The 22,311-nt window shown below is 40.8% G+C and overlaps 1 protein-coding gene and 1 long non-coding RNA gene across 10 annotated transcripts in view; one reads left to right on the top strand and one right to left on the bottom strand.

The window, feature by feature from the left end:
• Positions 1–108: 108 nt before the first annotated feature.
• Positions 109–22,311, bottom strand: part of CARMIL1 (capping protein regulator and myosin 1 linker 1) — a 315,090-nt gene continuing 292,887 nt past the window's right edge. For 5 of the 7 annotated variants that reach the window (XM_044928005.2, XM_044928010.2, XM_044928014.2 and 2 more), the window contains 7 exons: positions 19,492–19,604; positions 14,247–14,682; positions 12,476–12,557; positions 10,649–10,852; positions 9,326–9,466; positions 6,739–6,888; positions 109–1,128 (listed from right to left, as the gene is read on the bottom strand). In XM_044928005.2, coding sequence (XP_044783940.1) covers positions 992–1,128; positions 6,739–6,888; positions 9,326–9,466; positions 10,649–10,852; positions 12,476–12,557; positions 14,247–14,682; positions 19,492–19,604 — 1,263 coding nt within the window. In that variant the 3' untranslated portion in view covers positions 109–991. The remainder of the gene's footprint in view (positions 1,129–6,738; positions 6,889–9,325; positions 9,467–10,648; positions 10,853–12,475; positions 12,558–14,246; positions 14,683–19,491; positions 19,605–22,311) is intronic. The other 2 variants (XM_044928000.2, XM_006051228.4) reach the window with 2 other exon arrangements.
• LOC112579660 lies at positions 1,048–6,486 on the top strand. 3 transcript variants are annotated; one of them, XR_006544584.1, is made up of 5 exons: positions 1,048–1,183; positions 1,687–1,855; positions 2,995–3,069; positions 5,589–5,798; positions 6,364–6,486. It is a non-coding gene; the product is annotated as an uncharacterized LOC112579660 (long non-coding RNA). The 3 variants fall into 3 exon arrangements; XR_006544583.1 differs by lacking the exon at positions 5,589–5,798; XR_006544585.1 differs by lacking the exons at positions 2,995–3,069; positions 5,589–5,798.

Below are 22,311 nucleotides of genomic sequence, written 5' to 3'. Positions count from 1 at the left end.
TAATAGGTTTTTTATTATCTGGGAACTGTGATTATTCTGGATTTTTAGAAAACAAAGCTCATCACCACAAGCCAATCCTCACTAAAAAATCACTGGAGAAAGTCAAAATTCCACTTGTAAAATCATTTTATTGGTATAAATATACATATGAATAAAATACCTCAGCCTGTAATGTAAGTGAATATTTGTGAAATGTCTTAAAAAGTAGTATTTTGATTTTTTACAGGTGTCAAAGTATTCTCTCTTAATCACACATTAAAAGCTAATATGCAGAACAGAAATTAAAGGCCTTCAAAAAACATGAATATTCATAAAACCTCATTCCAGTCAACTATATACATTAATCTGGGAGCATGGTAGAATCAGCCATGGGCCTTTCACTCGGTTCTTAACTCACTTGGTGGTGGTATCACAAAGGTCACCGTACCAAATTTAAATGTACAATTCCACGTCGGGAAGGAAGAAGTTCCCCATGGGAGAATGTAAAAGCCATACCCAAGATCTGATATATATAATTTATACAAATTATTAGTGTGCTCTGTTAATTACAGTGTGCAACCGCATACATCAAGAATAAATTGCTCTAGGCGTCAAGTGCAGCTGCGACACAGGTGCATGCAGCAGTGCCCCAGTCAGCTGGAGGGCGTTCCTCAGGAGTATGTGTCCAGTTACCTCGTTTACCTCCCCACACTCATCTGACGGGGCAACCTGTAGCTGCCTCAGAGAAATTCAAGTAGGGCCCATGGGATAATGCTGGCATTTGTTGAAGGCAGATGAAGGAATGCATAGAAATCAAATGCCAAGGGTTGGGAAAGATCAAACCTGTGCTTTGATTCCCAAGAAATGGATTTGTTTTGGTTCTCGAGGAAAAAAGGAGAAAAAAAAAGCACCAAGAGACAAATGCTTAGAAGAAGAAAGAGATGTTGCCCTTGGTTCCTCTCTGATGGCTAACAGAAGCACCCCTCACAGAAGACTTCTGCGTGGGTGACCATTACACAAAAATATACTCTCTCTCCGCTTCTTCCCCAGAGTCGCTGGATTTGCTGCCTGGCTGGCCATCTTTACTGGAGGCCCACTGCTTTTGCTCTTGACACTCCTGGGCCTGCTGGCTCCAGCTTCTCCTGGACACTGAAAGGAAGGGAAGAAAGTCGTTACAGTTGATGAACAAGGAGATGCTGGTGGGGTGAGATAGGCAGGGGCCCTGAAGAGTGTGGAAGGGTTTGAGATGAACTTTCTCAGAAACAATTTTCCAAGTACATTTCAAGACTCTAAACAGAAATCAAAAACAAACCAACAAAACAACACAGAAAAACATGAAAACCCCAGTCTATGAGAGGGTGAGCCTCTCATAGATGCGGTTGACCATCTGAGGATGAGGACCCCAGCAGGGGAGGGTGGGGGTGGGAGGACCCGGAAGCCACTCTATCCCAGGGGACCTCCTCGGTCATAGCTGCCCGTTCATGCAGCACAGGAAACAGGTGGCACTGCTGTAAAGATATTCCATCCGTTGCCTTCTGCACACGATTTAGGGTTGGCAGTCCCTGCTTCAAGGACAGGATATGAGGAGGCGCCCCAGTGATCTCTGTCAGGCCTTTCTGTGTCTCAGAAAACCTCAGTTTCACTCTCTAGGAAATGGAATAAAGTCTTGTGGAAATGAATTAATGCTGCCTCTATTCAATCCTTTAGGAACAGCTTCCAGGTAAAAAAAAACTGCCGTGTTTGTTGCCTGTTCTGATCACATATGAACGTGGGGGATCTACAAAGCAGTGATGGGAGAACAATCACCGGACTGAGCCTTCATGATGTGTCCTGCCAGGCACTCTGTTTTATCACTGTTACTGTCCACAACTACTAGGTAGGTTCTATAAAACTTGCAATCAGGATTTAAATTAAATCTTTCTCCAAAATCCATGTTCAACTAGGTCATAGCTTCTCTGCTACTGTACCTTGGAAAAGGTCCAGATGCCATACTCCAGCGTGGCTGTTAAGAGTTATTAAATATTACTCACCAGGTCTATTGTAGAGATATCACTTAAAAGCTAAAATTACCAAACCCCATGCACTTTGTGTGGCTTGAAAGAGTGCAGCTACCTCACTACTCAGAAGTTTAAATATCCAGTCCTGGAAAACCAAGAGGATTAATTTGATGCTTTGAATCATTTTAATGTTAGCATTATGTTAAAAAAAAACTCATCTTGCCAGGAACTGGCTATTTAAATGTTTCATCTGCTAAGGAATGTTGTTTTAGGAAGTGAAAGCTCATGAAACCTAATAGGCAAAATGCAAACATAATAAAGTACTTCTCTTGCCCATCCTGCTGTCAGAGCCAGATTCTGATCTCTACACAATAAAAATTTAAATTTTAGTTAATTACATTGAATTTACTCAAAATTCTTAAAAGGATAAAATTTCATGATAAAAAGTAATTTTTAAAAAACTTTTGACTTTTTACCCAACAGTTTTGAGCAAATTCTCAGATGGAGGGAAAAACAAAGAATAAATATTATATTGATGTTTTATTTTAGCTTGATTTGGGTTAACAAAAAAAAAATGTGTTTGGTCCTTTGAAAGTTAACAAGCCAGGTTTTGGGAGAAAAGGGAAGTAATTTTCTATAAATAATTTTCCCTTTTTCACAAAGTAATTTGATAGTAATAAACAGGGGTTAGCAGAGAAAATTTACTATATTTTGATCTTGAAATACTTTACAATAACCAAACCTCAAAACAGATCATTACTAGTGAAATCAGCTAGAAAATCTTATTCATTTTAAAACTAAAATAAGTATTACTCAGGTTTCCAACACTACAAATTCAAAGGAAGAAGTATGCTGATATATTGCTCGTTTATCTTCAGAGCAAACGTATTAGCTTGCTTTCTTAAAAAATTTCATCCTTCCCAATATTTATAACATCCTCAGAATCCCAGGTCTAATTGATGTCACATACCCTCTAAAAATGGGGAAATTCCTGCAATCAAATGCGTTTCTGTCACAGATAAAAACCAAGAACCCTGGACCAGGACTAACCGAAATTGAGTACCAATCCAACACAGGAATCTTCCTGCAAAAAGTAAGACTGTCCTTCAGTCTCCATCCAAGTGACACTAGCTTCTAAGTCCTCCAGGCCAGGGGGGGAGGGTGGGGCTGTACGCAAGTTAACAGGCCGGTTTCTGAGTTGGTGACATAGAGCCAACCTGGTACCAGTCATGAAAGCAAAACTTCTAATTTGCCTGACATAGTCACGGAGAGGAATAATGATATGCTGTTTCTGGAGGACTGCCAATGCAGTTCACTATGGTGGTGACATTATTTAAAAATTCATTCTAAAAAATTCACTTTCATTGATTTAACTCTACCAGTTGTGAATATAATAATGAGTCTAGTACCAGGCTGACATTTTCTTTGTATCATAAGTAAGGCACCATTCTTGGACAGGAAAACTGAGGCATGGTGAGATCAAGGAACTGTTTGCACAAAGCCAAAGCACTTGGTATTAGTCCAGATTGCTAGTGCAAACAACCTTAGTAGGAGGTGTGTTCTTTGTCATTTGTTTTCCAGCCTTTAGGCAGCATTATTTGATTGCATATAATTAGGACAGTAATTACAAAATTACAATTATATTTAAGTAGGTTCAGTATTTCTGAATTCAGACTTTTTACTAATTTAGAGAAACTTTCTCTTAGGCAGCCTGATTTAATGCTTGACTTGATAACTGTTTTAAAGACTGTTTTACTACACTTCTTTAATGCAACAATTCATACATCAAAGTTCAAGAGCTTCTCTATATGTGTCTATACACATTTATTACCATTCCAGGTACCATTAAAATTATAAAAGATACCTAAGTAAAAAGGCAATTTATTCAACAGAAACATTCTATGTATATTCATATCCTCTCTTCAGTGTTGATAACTGATAGGCTCAAATGTGAAATCTGTCATTCTTGAAGATGATCTGAGTTTGCATATATATATGCAAATACATATATATGCTAATTTTAGAGCATCTGAAATGTGCATATAAATTCAGAATTAGAGATTGATATAAAAATTTGAGCTTTTCTCTATTTTAAGCTCCACTGACATTCATATTTCTCAGGAGAAAAACATGATGACCTTAAAATAATAATCTGTAGTTGGCCTTTTTTTTTTTGAAATATTTTCTGACAGGCACCGAAAGTGTCAATGACCTGTTAAATTTCTTTTGAAGAATTCACATAGAGGTAGTAGAACCCAGATCTGGTGAAAAATGGGGAACATAGCACTGGGTTGCAGATTATTAGCCACAACCAAATATTTGTTGGCTATAGGCTGAATTAGTGAAGAAGCAAGTGATACACTATAGGGATTTCAGAATAGGATGGCCTGTCCAAATAGGATACATTACAATGCATACAATGTCAAAACCAACTCTTTTCTTGAAGAAAATAGGACGTACTCTAATGAAGACATCACAACTTATATTAAACGTAGAGAGGAAATGATATGAAATTCAAAAGATGCAATTACACATACTTCCAGGAAAAGAAAGCAAGCATTTTACTTGTCAAACCAATATTAAAATAGCCACATATTAAAACATAATAATCATGATAAAAATAGGCAGCATGCTTTGAGAACAATAGCTTCTGTTTGTTTCAGAGAGAAATGATTTAGGAAGGTAAGAAAGCTGTTTTAGCATAAACAAAGCTGCTCTTAAAATACTGAAAGAAAACTACACACTGTGGTTTAATAGAATTGCTCTGCTAATTGCATTTGTTAACCAGACTATTCAGAAAGCAGACTGCTATGCAATTCTCAGGGGTGAAGACAAGTGCTGGGAATCGGCACTAACAAAACAAGATTAAAATACTGTACATCAGATTATTTTAACTGAAGGTCCTTTAAAAATTATGCTTTTGGTTCCTGTTCATATCTCAAGAAATCTAGGCAGGAAAGCAAATCAAGATGGTCCTATTGAATTCCATCAAAATTTGACGTAGCCCATCACAATGAGAGTTTTAAACCAAAGAGGTCATCAAAAAAAAAAAAAAAAAAAAATTCAGAGAGACAGAATTTCTTGCCTTTCTATGATTTGGCTTTTCTCTGGCTTCATCTTATTTTTACTCTAACTCAAAACCTCACTGTATGATCAGTGTGGTACCGGCAGGTGGGCTCTCCATCCATGTGTTGTATATATAAAGTGCTGTTGGTGGTCTCTTGAAAAATGAACGTTACATTGCGTGAAGGGTGCTTTGTTAACAACAAATGATTATAAGTCAACTGATGCAAGAGTTCAAATGTAAATTTCCAAAATCTAGCAACATCTAGGTAACCTTGGGTGTCCTTATCAAAAGAGACAATATAGAGCTTCTAATTTAATATAAATTCTCTTTCTTCAGAAAATGTCTTATTGTAATTTGTATGATTTGAAGATAACAGATTTTCTTGAAAACATTAAAAAAATCTCTTGCAGAGAGAAGCTATGTAACTGTGTGACTATGAACACACCTACCACAGGAAACCCTTTAAAAATCAAGAAATAAGTCAGTTGTTTTCCTCTAGGGCAGGTGCTACCCAGCCCAAACAGAATGTTGCTTTCTTTATGCAGTGGGCCATGTCCTTAAGGCCACCAGGCAAGTCAGAGGACATGGCTTATCTCACAGTATCTGGTCAAGAAGGCTGACTCCAATGCTGTTGCTGGTGGGAGACTGGTAGATGCTTGCTCCGTTGTTCTTGATTTTAACTGTGTCAGAGAAAGCCCTCAAAGACAACAGTTCCTACTGAGAAGTCATAACTCACTGGACTACTAAGCTATAAGGTAGATCAAAGGTTTCAGAATGGTTTAGCCTTTTTCAGTAAACAGAAATTATCCCTATTTTAAGTTCACTTCCACTGACCTGCCTTCTGAAGAGGCAGTAAAGGGTGTGGGATTATGGCTAAACTCTGGGTACTTTATCCCTGGAGCCACCTACCTTCATATGTTACCATCTGATAAAGTATACGGGGGGGTGGGGTGGGGAGCCTATTCCAAGGGAAGAAATCCCTTAAAGAAGCTTCAGATATCAAAATATTTAATATTTCTTCTATGATACTAAAACTTCCTTTAAAAGACTTTAAGTCATATTTATAAAAACCTATTAACCAGGGAGATGATGAATACTTCGTCATAGAAAAACCATTTCCTCTCTGAGTCAGCAGTACTTATTCTAAAATTTCCCACTGGAGATAAAAGCTGATTTAAAATCCATTTCCTGGGACTGTCCTCACCTGAACAGAACTTTACAGGATGTATAGTGTCGAATGGAAGACAGTTATTGGGTAACTGTTGTAAAATAATATAAGAGGTTGAAAAGTAAATTGGTGTGTTTCCTTTCTTCCTATAGGGTTACAAAGTGTCCACTGAAAGATCACCTGTATCCTTTGCTAGAAGAGTAAAGAGAGAAAGGAAGAGACTAAGAGACATGACCTCAAATAGAAAAATCAACTTCCATGATCACAAAAATTTTAAAGGACAAGTCACCATAATCCAAAGTAACTTGATCCTCCTTGTAAGAATTTGTTTTTAGTTTTTTAAGTCAATACTTTTTGCTCCCCAATGGAAGGACCATCCTGCTGCCATTTAGAGAAAAAAAAAGATCAACTGTATAAACAATCCCTGACCCAGTCCCAGGACAGAAGTTACTCAATTCAAGTTTGTTTTTGTTAGTGCCAGTTCATAAGCTCTGGGACAGTGAGCGATGATAAGTGAAGACTCTAACCATGTGTTGGCTGTGACTTCCTGCGCCCAATTGCATTCACTTCCTCTTCTGCAATGGTGGAGTACAGTTTTGAAGGTCTTTTCCCTCTACCGGAAGGCTTGCCACTGTCATGATCTGAATGCCTTTTGTAATAATCTCCTCTTTGCACTACTGAGGAAAAGGGATCCATTTTACCCTTTATAGTAGCAAATACATCAACGTGTTGACATTAATGTTAAAAAATATTAATATTAAAACTTAAATATCAGCTTACCCACCCCACTTAAGATTCAAGGTACCTCCAGTGTTGGTCCTGAACAGATACACCATTATCTATAGAATTCAACAGCCAACATTATGGAAATGTCGTGCAAAATGAGGTGAGCTCCGAGTCTGCCCCAAAAATATAACTAACAAAAAGGCCCCCGCGTTACTATTTCAATTCCAAGATGGATTAACAAAATTCACATTCACTATGGAATAATCCAGAAGAAGCACAGCCGTTTACCTGATTCAGAAATGAGTTGGGCACGCTAGTCCAGAGGGAGGCACAGAACAAGGAAATGAAGTAACTGGCATGAATAATGTACAAGAAAGTAGGAATAGGAACAACAGGAAAAGAGGGCTCACAAGTGGCTCTCATTCCTGGGCCAGCTTAGTGGACAAGCTGAAAAATAAACTGAAATCAAAACATTACCACCTCTGACATTTACCAACTGTTCTGAGACCTCATGTATATTTTTGAGTCCAATTTCAGTTTCAGGCAACACCATCAGAATGATCTCAGAGATTATCCTGGATCCCAAATGGAAAAGCAGTGATTTCCATAGCTCTCCAGTCTTCAGCTGGGAAGATGGGGGGTGTGAACCATCCATAGTATTTGCTATTGGGAGAGTGGGGAAGGGATCAAGTATCTACCTGTGAAGCCCTGATATGTTTGAGAAGCAACACATTCATTCCTAAGTTCCTATAGAAGGAACACCTAATTTACCCAAAGCAGCCAAGGACCTGCCTGTAGCATCCAGTATTTCACCCTCTTGGTTAATGCTAGAGGCTCCATGGACACACTCTTTAACTCAGGAGACTGGTGGGTTACTCTGGGCCTCGTCTTAGACATCTTAGAAAACATCATTTTTCAAAAACGTTAAGCAATTATTTCTTGTTCAGCCCCCAGCCCTTTTCTTTTCAATCCATCCATATTTCCAATTGCTTTTGACAAGACAAACATTCCTACTTACCCTCACTACTCCTCCATGCCTTCCTATTTCTCACCAACAAAATTCTTTCAGACATTTTTCAAAGCTTCCTTATAAGTAAAGACACAAAGACAGCAGTTGCAGAAAGGAACAAATGAGGGTAGGATGGGGAAGGGACTGTGCGGTTTGAGCAGGCAGTCACTCTGACCTGACACCACCACTGATTCCTCTTTCTAGACCAAGGCTTTCAAAGGCTGTGGCTATAATACTGAATCCTGTATTTATTGATCACCCAGTGTGAAATGACTCTGTCAGCCATCATTCAATGGCTTTAGTTTCTCTGTTTGACAGACTGCTTTATCAGCTTTGGTCAAAAATCCCCACCTTCTTTAATTTACAGCCAGTAGGTGAGTGAAGTTTGTACACATCAAATAAATCTGCAGAATGGAGATAAGAAAGCAGGCTGTGCTATTTTTTATGAGACTCTCAATCAACAAAGACAGTACTCAGAAACACTTTCCATTAATTTCAACCCAAAAGAAAATGAGCCAAGGTAGGAAGATGTCACAATCAGAGCGATCAAAGAATTCTAAAGCATCAAACAATCTAAAATAAAACCAAGCAACCCCAAACCACACTGAGAGCTATCTGGACATGGGCGACGATGGCTCCAGATAATTTCTTAATAGGTGGAGCTTAGAGTTGGCAATTACACTTTATGATAGACAGACGTAACTGCACGTTGAACAGAATGGGAGAAGTGGAGAGAGACACGGTGGGGTGCAAAAGTCAGCCCAAACACACCTCGCCTCCACAGACAGCAATATTTGATCTGATTCTGGGAGAAAGCATTCAAGCCCTGGGATTATCTTGCTCTGCTCCCACCCCAGCAAAGTAAAAGAAACAGAAAAGACACAAGCTGGTGTGACAGTGCTCTGAGAACATCCATGCAGGTGACACTTCTGAGAATGAGGATCATCTGACTTCACGACCACGCAAGCTAACCATCCACCAGGTCTCCCAAGCCTGTGTGAGCCACTCCTGAACCACAGTGACAGCAACTGACCACCAGGGGGAGCTCTTCTGACAAATAGTGGAACCTAGAAACCTACAGGTAGTGCCAGTCAGTCACGAAACAATGTTGCTGGCATTCCTAATACACAAGGGGTCAGTTCAATAGCATCTAGAGATTACTATTACCAAGACCTTTGGGCTGAGTGACTCAGTTACACTTTTACTCTTTGTATACAGTCTTTAACACCCAGTGTCACCAACAATGTTGAATCAAGTCTGCTCTGGTTCCAAAATGTAATCCAAGGGATGCTGACTGACAAACTCTAACCAAGATGAATTCCTTTCTCTAGAAATGACTCTCCGTGGGGAGAGCTAATGCAGAGACAAAAATATCTTACCTTCCCGGGAAAAGGTCCTGGGACTAGGCTGCGGGCTGCCCTGGCCATCTCTCTCTTTGTCTGAAGGAACTTTTTTCAAGACGGGAGGAAGAAGAGCAACTTTAGGAGAACCCGGACTGGATGGAGAGTCTGGGACATCCTCTGTGGAGACACAAAGACACCCATCAAACTGGATTCCTAAAGCATAAGCTGGGTTAGTCTTAAATATAAATGACTAATAATCTTTTTAAAAACATCATAGTTTTTCTGGCCAAAAATTAGTTTCATAGCCCAGTGAAGTAACAAACAATAGAAAGAAAAATTAAAACTTACAAAGAGTTAAAAATCTACAGATATGAATATACCTTGCAGACCAAATTTCCGTTTCAGAATTTCAATGAGCTGATATTTGAAAATTAGACTGTAGGTGTAAGACTAAATACTCCTTCTGCCTCAAAGGCCATTTGATTTTCTTAAAATAAGTGATGGTTATAACCCACTTACTTTACCTGCTCTCAAATCCAGTACAGCGGTCACCATATGTATATAATATAGATTTGTACTTTCAGGAGTAGGGGTGCATGTACCTACATATACTTACTGAGATCAGTTAGAATAACTTAAAATCATGGACTTTGAAGACCAGAAAGGACTGTTGTGAATACTGTACAACGGGAGAGATTAAATGACCTGCTAAGATAAAAAGATGGCAAAACAGCTCGTCTGTTATTTCTGAAGGCTGTCCTGTTTCAGTCTAATTGAAAAGAAAAACTGAATTGCACTCCCTTTCTCTGCTCTATCACCGGCAAGGTTAATTCTCGGTGTGGGTGTGTGTGTACACACGGACAGTGGGGGCTGTGTGCCTCTGTTGGTGTGCCCATAGTTTGCCCAGCCCTGTTCTAAACCCTAAATATTTCACAGGATATCGGATAAAAACAGATAAAACGGATAAAAAGCAACTTACGCTTTCCCTAATTATGGCTCTCATCCTTAACCTGTGGCTTTCTCAAGGGTCTGAGGACCTGGACTCAGCCTGCAGAAAGCTACAGCGAGCACTGCCAGGGGGCGAGCACCACACAGGGGTGCTTTCACCATCCTGCCTTCGACCCACAGCCCTGAGTGCAAGCACGGTCCCTGAGTGGATGACCTGGGTGCTGAATGAAGGAGCCCTTTAGCCGTGGTCACTTTAGCAGGATTCTCATGGCCCTCTCCTGCAGACACCTCCCTCTCCCCAGTCATGTTCACCAGACGCCCTGGAAATCATCTGTGGAGATCCAGGCCCTCCAGCTTGGGAAGCCACCTGGTCATAGTGTTACTTCCCAACCGGCAAAAACCAGTCCTTACCAGGCCGCGAGGCAGTTCTTGGTTTCTGCGGAATGGTGGGCCGCACCGCCAGGTTGGGTTTGGGGGCCTGCAGGAGGGGCTTCGGGCTGGTGGGCCTGTTGGAAAAGCTCCGGGGCTTGGAGCCTGCCTCCGCCTTGAGGTCGGCTTTGGCATTCTTTTCTGGGGTTCCCAAACCGAAGCGGTTCTCTGGATGCACTTTAGGCACTAAAATGAAAACGGGCACAAAAGGGCACACTTTACTGTAAAACTCAAAGGTGAAAGAAACCAATCCTTTAGAGACTTCTATAGCTGTTTATAATTTCTCAGCTATTTTAATAGAAGTATAGTTGCCTTACAATATTTGTTTCACGTGTACAACATAGTGATTCAATATTTTTATAGACTATATTCCATATAATGTAGTTATAAAATACTGGCTATATTCCCTGTGCTGTACATTATAGCCTGTATCTTATTTTGTACCTCGCAGGCTGTATCTCTTAATCCCCTTCCCCAGTCTTGCCCCTCCCTCCCAGCCCCTCCCCACTGGTAACCCTTAGTTTGTTTTCTGTATCTGTCACCAAAGATATTTTAGAACAGAAACACGCTATTCTGGCATGTTTTCAGAATCAAAACATGCTGATGGAAAGCTACGATTCTTGGTAGAAAAACAGTGAACTCGATGGTGGTCTTCTGATCACTTCTGACTATTCCACGGATGACAAGCCTCATGTTTAACAGGGTACATGCCCATAGGGGCATACAGGGGCAAGAGCAGGTCTCAACGCATTTGAAGCACTCAGATCTTCCTTAGATCTGGCACAAGGTACAGTATAACCAACCGTAGGCACCTCTGTTCTGGACGACACTCTGGAGTTGGGCTGCAGGCTCTGGGAGAGGAGGACTGTGTCCCAAACCTCACGTTTAGTGAGAACCACTCCCAGAGCATCATCTCCTGCTGCCTTAATTTATCCAGATAACAAGGAAATATAAACTGGCTGAACGTGAGTTACAGTCTCTTTCCTTATTAAAGTTCAACACAAGAATGTCAAACAGCAAAATGAGGTAATTAACAAGTTACTCTCCGGTTTCCATCTCAGGTTTCTTACTCTCTTACTACACCTAAAAAGTCAAAGGGACAAAGGATGTTGAATATTCATGGATGTTCAAGCTGAGAGAAAAGAGCATTCCCTCATGTCAATTAAAAGGGCTCCCTGCTATATACTATATGTGGCTTATTTTTAAAAACATCAGCAAAACAGACTCATGGATACAGGAAACAAGCAGGTGGTTACCAGAGGGGTAGAGGGGTGAGGGAGATTAAGAGGCACAAACTTCTGAAGACAAAATAAGTGTACCACAGGGATGAAATGTACAGCCTGGGGAAGGAATACAGTCACTAATACTGTAATAACTTCATATGGTGACAAATAGTAACTAGACTTGCCATGATGATCACTTTGTAACAGAAATATCAAATCACCATGGTGTGCACCTGGAGCTAACTCGGTGTTCTAAGTCAATTACACTCCAATAATAATTGATTTCATCAGCCATGTCCCCTCTCTTTTTCCCCTCCCCAAATGCCCCCCATTTAGGAGTTCTTCTCAAGGAAATCTCCCCTTTGTGGAATCAGGAAAGGTGCCTTGTCCAGGTGCTAAGTTATCGTGGTGGGAATGAACCCCTAAGTGGAGCTGGGCCAGGTGAAGAAGGGCTGTGGTCTTCTAGGGAAAGTCAAGGTCCATTCTTGCTCTCCATCTTTATTTCCCTTCTGTCAATCACATACGACTCCTAGGACCAGAAGGTAATAGTTTGTCCTAAGGGGGTGATGGCAGTGGCCTGACTTACCAGCCCCACCTCCATCCAACCGTTCTGTGCTGCTCAAGGTCAGGCTGGAAGAATCCTGGGAGACAGCATCGTTCCCAAGTTTCTAAAAAATTCAAGCACCCCATTGCAAAAGTGCATAGTTATTTAAAGTGTCAAGAGAAAGAACAAAGCAGATCATAAGTGGCAACAAATAATGGCTCCTTAACTCTCCTGCCGTGACACTGACTGTGCCTGACTTCGTCTCCCTGAGGCTCTGCTGCTGAGACAAAACTACAGGAAACGCTAGATGGCGCTTTCAGATCATTGGTGTATGTTTTGGGCAACTTAAATCCTAAGAATTTTGTCACTTGGAGCCCATCTATTTATCAAATCCAAAGCACAAGGGAAAAAAACCCTCCAGCACTTTTCATCTTTCTACCAAAAGACAGCTATATTCATCGATGGAAACAGTATAAAATAAACAGCTCATTAGTCAAAACAGCACATTCCTTGTTGTAAAGAAAGTCTATAAAACAGACTAAATTGTAAACATTTCCTTGGGCATCTGACTCATCAAAGATGTGGTCACAGTATTTACTCAGAATTCTGGCCAGTGAAGGCCGCATCGTGCCTCCCTTTGTTGAGTTAACAGAATATAGTTTTATCCCAACTCTCTTCTGAGAGCTAATGAGTGAGTGAGGAGGGATCTGTAAATAGAAAATTGCTAGAGAACAGTGGTGGTGCTGGTGGAAGAACTATGATGAACAGCTGTAAAATCATGTGGGATGCAGGATTTAATGAAACAATCAGTATCTTTAGAAGTAATAGAAAACAAGCCCTCTGTGTCCTGGTATAACCACTTACTTTTTGAAAATCAAGAGTTCATCAAGATGAACTGTTTTATTCTGATACTTTAAATAAAGTAGGAGAACCCAGTTTTATAAACATAAAAGAGCTCAAGATAGTGCACAGATACCAAAACCTGAGTTTTTCCTGAGGGCAGGAAAAATCTAGAGGTTAAAAAGGGAAGAAAAATAAATACACAACTTATACTTTTAAAAGAGGTTCAGAAATAAGTAATGCAGATTTGGGGGTACTCAGTTCAGTTCAGTCACTCAGTTGTGTCCAACTCTTCGCGATCCCATGGACTGCAGCACGCCAGGCTTCCCCGTCCATCACCAATTCCAGGAACCTACTCAAGCTCATGTCCATCGCGTTGGGGGTACTCAGCAGTTTTTAAATGATAAAATGTGTCTTCATAGCAACACAACATATCTCCATAGTCAAATATTCAATTAATTCTAACAATACTTTGCCTTTTAAACCTTGAATTTAGCAAGGAACTTTCAGGTTTGGAAAAGGACATAAACTCTGAAAATAACTGAAAAACAGATCTCCCTGGTTAGAACTAGAACCTGGTTTCAGTGATTTTATTTGCCTCCGTCAGTTGTCCTATCTCCAGTGACCCTTGGGTCTCCATTTGGATTCAGCAGTCTTTCCCCCGAGTGGAGCACGTCCTTGGCACAGCTGTCACGTGTTTGTGTGACGGGCACAGGAGCACCCGAGCAGGTGAGACGTGGACCTGCAGCCACGGCCCGACCTTCCGAGGCCGAGGCTCTTCAGGAGCGCGTGACCCTAGTGCTGGTGGAAAAACATGGCCAGGTCCTGTCTGTGCTCTGCGTCCTTTAGGAAAGAGCCGTTTGGGAATTTTTATTTAACGCAGGCTGTTTTCCTGTACCTGTCTCGCCCATAAAAACTGCGTGAAGACAAAAATGACAAAGGCAACCAAGTCAAAAGAGACCCTCTCCCTTACCTTCAGTGAGCAAGCAGCCTTGGCTTTCATCTCCTGCTTGGCTTTCATCTCCGCCAGCAGCCCACTGCCCATCATCTGGACCCCGTACCTACGCCCTCCCTGTGGGCTGCCCTTGCTGTCACTCCGGTCCACCTTCCCCACGTCTTCCCCTTGACTTTCTTCTAAGGAGTCGGGTGTTTTGATCTCCTCCACCCGATCAGCACTGCCATTGTGCTCGGCTGGCTTTGTGTCCTTCCTGGGGGCGTCCACAGCTGGACTTCTGACTCCTGCCTTGGGGGAGGAGAGTTCTTCTGCTGTCAAGACTGTTGAAGACCGCTCAGGTTTGGTCCGGGGTTTGATTAAATTGAGAAAGCCAGTTTTCCGAAAGTCACGTTTTTTCTTCTCATCTCCTCCTTCACTAAGCTCGTGGGACTCTGAGCCCCTCGCTGACCATCGCCTATGATTCAAAAGAAAATCCTGTTGGGTTTACTGTAATTAAAGCTTCAGCAACAGTCACTGAAAATAGAAATAAGGAGATGGCTGCTTATATAGCAACAATTTTGAAACATTTTAAAAAGTTGACTTGGAAATTGGAAGGTTGACTATCATCATATCCACAGGTGAGGAACCTGAGGCACATAAAAATTAAGAATGAGAATCTGAGGGTATCATTAGGAGGACTGAGAGCAGAGGTGAGTTTTTTCTGTTTAAATGCTCTAGTCAAGTGCCTCTCCACTTGTAAGAACTTTTAGAAAAGGTAGATCCACTCATGGCATAGATGGGTGACTGCCTTATTTAATTTGGAGGGCACTGGAAAGGCCCAGATTTTCCCTTAAGCACCTGTAATCCCTCCACTCCCACCCTAAGTGGGATCCATGATCCAGATCCTCGCTTAAATGTAAAAATAAATTATAAAAATACAAAGCACTATTCAAAACTAAAAGAAATGTAATACCACGGAAAGAGGCAATGACATGAAAAAGCAGCTGGTGAACTTTGGGAGAAGTTTGTCAGAATATTCTGAACATCCTGAAACTTGGGAAATGGATGGGGGGAAAGTAAATGATTTGGGCTGAATGGGAAGTATCATGAGAGCCTTTCACTTAGAGCCGGAAGGTACCCATGTAGCTCCTCTGAGTCCCCAGGAAAATGCCAACAGGAGAATTTTTTTTAAAAAGAAAAAAGGCCTAAGCACCAGAGACGAGAAAAAGCAAAAACAATAGTTTGGAAGCCAAAACAGGAGTAGAAACTGACTTCATAAATCTGGGAAAGCTGACCCCTGAAGTATTAGTTGGGAAGGCCCAGAAGCAAATGGATTTCAGGTGAAGGGACACAGAACGTGCCATCCCATAATATGCTTGTGGCATAGCATTATTTTAGGCTGGTTATTTTTAAGGAACAGCAGACACAGGGGAAATTTCTCTTCTGTAAGAGAAATATACATTTATACAGAAAATCACCATGTTGTAAGGGTGTATTTCTCTCTATACTAGGAGAAGCAGGATAACTAGATCCCTAGACATTTATCAACAGAGAAGGACCAGGACTTACACCTGCATAACAACCTTACCCCTTGTTTACCTGGCTCACAGTAACATCCCCTAACAGTCTCTCTTCCGTCTTTAGCTGAAGATGGTATGTAAGGTGGTGCTGTGGGCCATTTCAGGGAGTTAGTGTTCCTGGGTATCCCCCATGTATACAAGAGGTATATGTGTTAATAAACTCCATGAAACAAGAATAATAGAAAAATTTGATAGCGGAAATGGGAAACTCAAGGTTGGAAGATAAGACTGAGAAAATCTCCCAGAAAGTTGAGGGGAGGAGGGGTAAGAAAAAGATGAAGAAATACAAGAGAAACAGTTTTGTTTTTTTTTTAATACTAGCAGATAAAGAGAAGAAAGACAATTTGAATAATAGAAGTTTAAGTAAAAGAATATAGAGAAAAAGGAAGCAAAGAAATTATGAAAAATAATTCAAGAAAAATTCCAGAATCAAGGGACACAAATTTCTAAATTGAAATGGCTCATGAGTGCCTAACAAATGGGTTTTAACAAAACAAGATAAAAAACCCACATAGAACATATCACCATAAGATGTCAACATACTAAGAACAGAGAGAAGATCCCAGATACTTTCTGAGAAGCAGAAAAACAAGCCACAAACAAAGGATGAGGACTCAAGATGACACTGGATTCTTAGAGCAACATTAGAAGTGAGAGGATAAGGGGACCAGGTTTTCAAAATTCTAAAGAAAGATGGATTCCAATCTAAAGTTCTGTAGCCGTCACAGTGTTAACCAAAATGCAAGACATATGAGTTTCAGAAACTCACCTCCTATGCTTCCTTCTTCAGCAAGTAACCAGAGGAGGTGCTGCCCTAGAATAAGAGTGAAGTAAGGAAGAGGATGACCCAGCCAAAGGAAATAGGAAAGATACAGGAATGAGTGAGGAGAAACCCCCAACAGATGGCAAAGTGGGGACCCCAGAAGGACAGCAGGGGACCAGACCTAAAGGCCAGGCTGGAGTGGTCAGACAGTAGTAAAGTACGTGCCCAGGAAGATGAAACTGAGAAGATGTGAGGAAATTGAGAGAACACTCATACCTTTACAGAGATTTAGAAGGCATGTCAGTGACAGGTATACAGAAAACTAAGCAAATGCAAAAGGGGACAATTATTAACTCCAGGGAAAATAAAAAGTTGGAAAGGCAATATAATCACTGCATATGGTATAACTCAGCTCTGAACATTTACATGCTTATAATGAAGTAAACATGAAATACTGATGTAGCCAACAATTATGACACAGTTAACTAAGATGAAAAATGTGATAGCTGATATGGAAAACTCAAAGTTGGAAGATAAAACAGAAAATCTCAGAGTTGAGGCAGGGAGGGGTAAGAAAAAGATGAAAAAATAGAAGTGTATGTGTGTTTGCCTGCAAGTGTTTGGCGGACAGTAGGGTCAGACTGTACTGTAGGAGCTACATTATCATCCTCTACAGTAAGAAGCCACTAGTTATGGTCACTATTTGAAAAATAAATAGCAACAACAAAAAAGTTATTATGAAATATGGAAACAAAAATAAACAGCTAAAAGAATAGGAATTAATTGCCTCTGGGGAATAGGGAAAGAAACGAGGTCTTTTTTTTATTTCTCTTTTATAAAACACCTTAAAACACCTCTGACATTTTAAACTACGAGGAGCATGTGGAACTTCGATTTTCAAACTTCCTTCATACTACTTGATGGTTTGACCTATGCCTGGACCTCTACATAGCAAACCGACAACTATCTGTTTTTATGTATCAGAAATGAAACAAATCACAACTTCTAGTAGATTCCATCATTATTTGATGAAATTTGATGCACCTAGTTCTATTTGTGTACTAGAACATGAAGAGAATCCTCCTAAAGCAGTATCTTTGTAGAAAGTGGGTTTTACACCTTATAAAGTTTGCCCAACTTTCACTGGGCTTATTAGAGGAGGAGTCGACTTTAAGGGCAGAGGAGGTTCCCCTGGTAGTGACGACACACATGATCCGGATTGAATGTGCACAGACCGCTCCACTAATTCAACATCAAAAGTTTGGGACGAGGAGAGCCTACAGTGTTATCTGTTTATACAGATACAGGCCAAGATTGTCTGGATTCATTCAACCAAGAGTGACTGAGAGCAGATTATACATTACAGGCTGTGTCAGACACGAAGTTATAATGAGAAATCAGACCCAGGCGTTTGTTTGTGAAGGACAGTATTCTATAGGAAGAAAAGATTTGAAAACAAATCATTAAGAGGGATTTCCCCATTTGGCTCAGTTTATGTTGGTACTTCCTGAACCTTTTGCATTGAGACTATGTTCATCCATTCCCTACAATGTAAAAAAGAAAAACAAAAACAAAAAAAACCTCAAGGGATTATGTTGCTCTAACAGATGTATGCAGAAGATGAAAAGAAAAAAGTATCAAGTCAGCAATAGACAAAGGGTTGTTAATTGGGGAGGAGAGGAAATGAGGCAGGGAAAAGCTTCAAAGAATAAATGATATTTACATTGGATCTTGAAGGAGAGAATAGAATTTTCCCCAGTATGGCAAGCTTCAAGGCCAGTATCAAAGGAGATAAATAATTGGGTCCTAAAGCTTATAACATTCAGTAAGTTATACTGTTATGGATATAAAAATTTAACTTGCTCCCACCTCGCCATCCTGCAAAGGCAAGATAAGGCACATCAATCTATAGAATGGACCAGTTTTCCTTCCCTGTGCCCAGCCTGCCCACCCTCCACTTATCAGGATGGTTTAAATTAGTTCCTGGATTTGATATCTCAGGTGAAGAACATTTCACCGACACAAATCCTTATTCAGTACTTGGGAGTGGATCTGCATTTAGTTGGAGATTAAATAACTTGGTACAAGTCATGCTTAAAGGCTTGAGTGTTTCAAGTTAAGCTGTTAATAAAAGTACCACTGAGTTGACTTCTAAGGAAACTCCATCTTGGTAATAAGAAAATTCAGACAGAACTTTTCAGAGGCTAAATCTGAAGCCTCTTTACTAATTCTGTTGTCGTTCTAAATCTGGTAAAGCTGTGCTACTTAGCAATGAATGATGTGTGCTCCCAGACATATCAAATTATAAACATGGGGAATTTAAAAATACAGTTGACCTCTGAATAATGAGGGAGTTAATTCACAGTCAGTCCTCAGTATCCAAGTCTGTCCACATCCACAGATGCAACCAGCCAGGGCCTGTATAGTACCGAAGTATCTACCATTGGAACAAATCCACAAATAAGTGGACCCAAGCCTTTCAAACCTGCTTTGTTCAAGGGTCCACTGTTAGTAATTTCAGCCTGCCAAATGTATCTCATTGTCTGAGATACATCCAGATGAATGTAATAAAGCCCTAAAAGAAAAAAAAAACCCTTGGGGAGATACATTTTGTGGTCTGATTTAGATATTACAGTGGTTCTTCAACTTGAGTGTGCCTCAGTACACCCTGGAGGGCTTATTAAAACACAGGTTGTCAGCCCCCACCTCTAGCTTCTCATTCAGTAGGTCTGGGCTACAGGTTTGAGAATTCACATTTCTAACAAGTTCCCAGTTGATGGTGGTCTTGCAAACCACCAGAAAAGTAAACCCTCTGTCAAATGTGTCTATCTTATATACTTATGAAATAAGAGCCTTAGTACATACTAAGTTTAAAATTATCACTGTTAGTAATTTAAATGTGAATTAAATGGTGTGATTAGTGAAATGACTCTGAACTCACTTGGAATCCATTTTGGTCACCTTCTTGGTGAAAAATTCATCTACACCTTCATCCACTCTCCCCATAAGACCGTTCTGCTCACCATCTTGGGAGACTATGCTGGTAGCACAGCCCTGCAAACCAAACAGGTGTGATATTAATTTACATTCAATATGTATCACTAGATTTAAGACACATAAAGGCCATGGCAAGGACACAACTGATGGAGATAGGGCCCTATAGTCTACCGGAATAGAAGTCAAATGTAGAAACGAGGGTAGAAAGAAACCAAAGTGAGAAATGCACTATAAACACAAAACCTGCTGAAGGACTGAGGCTGAGTAGTGCTGTCTTGGAAGCAGCTTGGAACCTAACAGGCTGTGAAGAGTCGTGTGTTCTTGAAGCACAGGAAGGCATTGCGGGCATATTGGTAAGGCAGGAGAATGCATGAAAAAATGACACGCTGTTTTGAGAACAGTAATAATTCCAGTGACCAGGGGCCTGAGGCTTATAGACAGAGTTAACTGCTGAGTGTAAACCCTAGCAGATACTAAAAGTGGCCACTCCAAACACACCCTTCCCCCCCACCCCCCCGCCACCACACACACACTTGCTTCCTCTCTTTCTTACTGAAAGAACTCTGATTTCAAGACGTGAATACTTAATCAGTACTTCTATCTCCTTGCCTGTGACTGGTGTGATATACTTCTGGCCAGTGAGATATAAGGGGGTTCATGGGCAGGTTTTCCTGAGAAGAAGGGATGTATTTTTTTCTACATGGTTATGAGAGAGGATGTGATGTCTGAGACACGGGAATCACCTGGAGTTCAAGAGGAATTGAGCCTGAGGATAAAAGCCACCATGCTGAGGATGACAGAGCAGAACAGTGGAAGCTATGCTTATGCTGTGCCGAATAAACCCATCCCGGACCCCGAGACTTTTGGATTTCTTGTTGAGTGAGAAAATAAGTATTTCTCATGGCTTAAGTCATTTCCAGTTCAGCATCTCTCAGATCTCTCATTCATAAATGAATACTTTCCAACTAATAATACAAGGTCTGACAGTGAACACCCTTGAATCCTATGTTAAAGAGTGTGGAATTTATTTTGCAGGTGAGAGGGAGCCCTGAAGAAGTGTCATGACCCAACCTGTTTTGGTCAGATAATTCTGGGGCAACATGAAGGCTATATTGGAAAAGGCGATATATTGGAGAAGGATATATTGGAGAATAGAATAAATTCTATTCAAGAACACAGTGAAAGACTTCTGTGATTGTTTAGTCTAATCTGGAGGGAGGTGTGGGACTAAGTAGTAGGGAAATGAGAAAGAAAGAAAAAGACATTGCCTAAGATGAGGCTGAAGTTTCCAGGCTGGGTAGATGACAGCATGATTCTAGGGAACATAGTTCAGAGATCTGATTTGAGGAAGAAGATGATGCATGTAATCTCAGGCAGTGTTGTTTGAGGTGCTGTGGAAATCCAGGGGCAGGTGCCTAAAGCTTGAGTCTCAGGACAGAAGCTCGTGAGGAGCTATAAAGTCATTCAGCACTCTAGCATTTGTCTTTGAATGGACAACTCAGTGAATTCAATAACATGCTTGGTTTTGTGTCTGCGAAAGTGTATTAATATTTCACACAGATAGGTTGTGGGCCATTGAGAAAGAGCATGTATCTTGCCCATTCTCTTGGGCACAGGACAGATTCCCATGTGGTTGTGATATCTGGTCTGGATATCTTGCCACAGAGCGGTGGGAAAACTCCTTTCTGTGATCTTGATTTGCAAGTCTCAAGCTGCCTCTAGGGAAGCTGGCTCTTGTCTGCACAGGCATTGTTTTTAAAAAAAAAAAAAGACCCATGATTAGCTTTAAACAACCATCCATTCCGTTCACTGGCAACGTCCATTATGGAAACGAGCTGTGTGTTTGAGTTCACGATTGTAAAATGCTGAAAAGTGAGCAGATAACAGGTAACAGACCAAGAACCCTGTGAAATGTGAAAACAATTATACCTTTCGTCTGAATGGTGCTTTATAGTGGAGCCAGGCTTTCCTGCGCATTGCAGGAGAGCAGAGAAACAGCCAAGTTCAATAATGCAGTTATGGAGGGAAAGCAACTCATTGAATAACTTCTGTTTTGATTACAAAAGACAAAGTAGCACAGAGCTAGCTTGGATGTAACTTCTCCTTTTGTAAAAGAAGACTGGAATTTCTACAGTGATAATCGCTCCCTAAGCTTGCACACTGCTTGATCATTTACTGTTGTCTTTATACCTACCCTTTGAACTGAAAAGGAAACATAGTCTTATCCTGCCTGGGTTAGTCCCAGATCAAACCATGGCTCAGAGTGTGAGGGGCTCCTGCTTAGGTCACCCGACTGATGGATGACAAGGGTGCAACCCCAGAATACATGCTCGTAACCTGGGGCATCCTTCCACAACACCCTCACTTCCCCTCAGAGGCTGCCTCTCAAATTCCTCTTCCCATTTTGAGGGGGAAAAGCAGTTTTTTTACAAGTATAATTTCTCCTTTCAGCCCTTTTCTTTTTTCCTGCTTTGAAACAATTCACAGCTAGCACAGAAGGTCTCTGGGGACACGAACAATCAACAGGTTTCAGAGACAGAGGCAGGCTGAGCTCAACAAGCAGTCTGACTTCCCATCTTGCAGGACCAGCCAGTTTTTACAGAACCTTAGAGACCCCAGGTCCAACTCTATCATTTTAGAAATAAAGAGACTAGGAGTAGAGAGATTGAGAAGTCCAGTATCACTGGGAGACCTTGAGCAAGATGCATCAGAAAATGCACCTGTTAAAAGTAAGAGGTGTCAGCAGCCTGCAAGAAGAGCAGCA

Source organism: Bubalus bubalis, chromosome 2 (genome assembly GCF_019923935.1).
Source record: "Bubalus bubalis isolate 160015118507 breed Murrah chromosome 2, NDDB_SH_1, whole genome shotgun sequence".
NCBI classification, from domain to species: Eukaryota; Metazoa; Chordata; class Mammalia; order Artiodactyla; family Bovidae; genus Bubalus; species Bubalus bubalis.
This window is presented reverse-complemented; position numbering and strand designations above follow the sequence as displayed.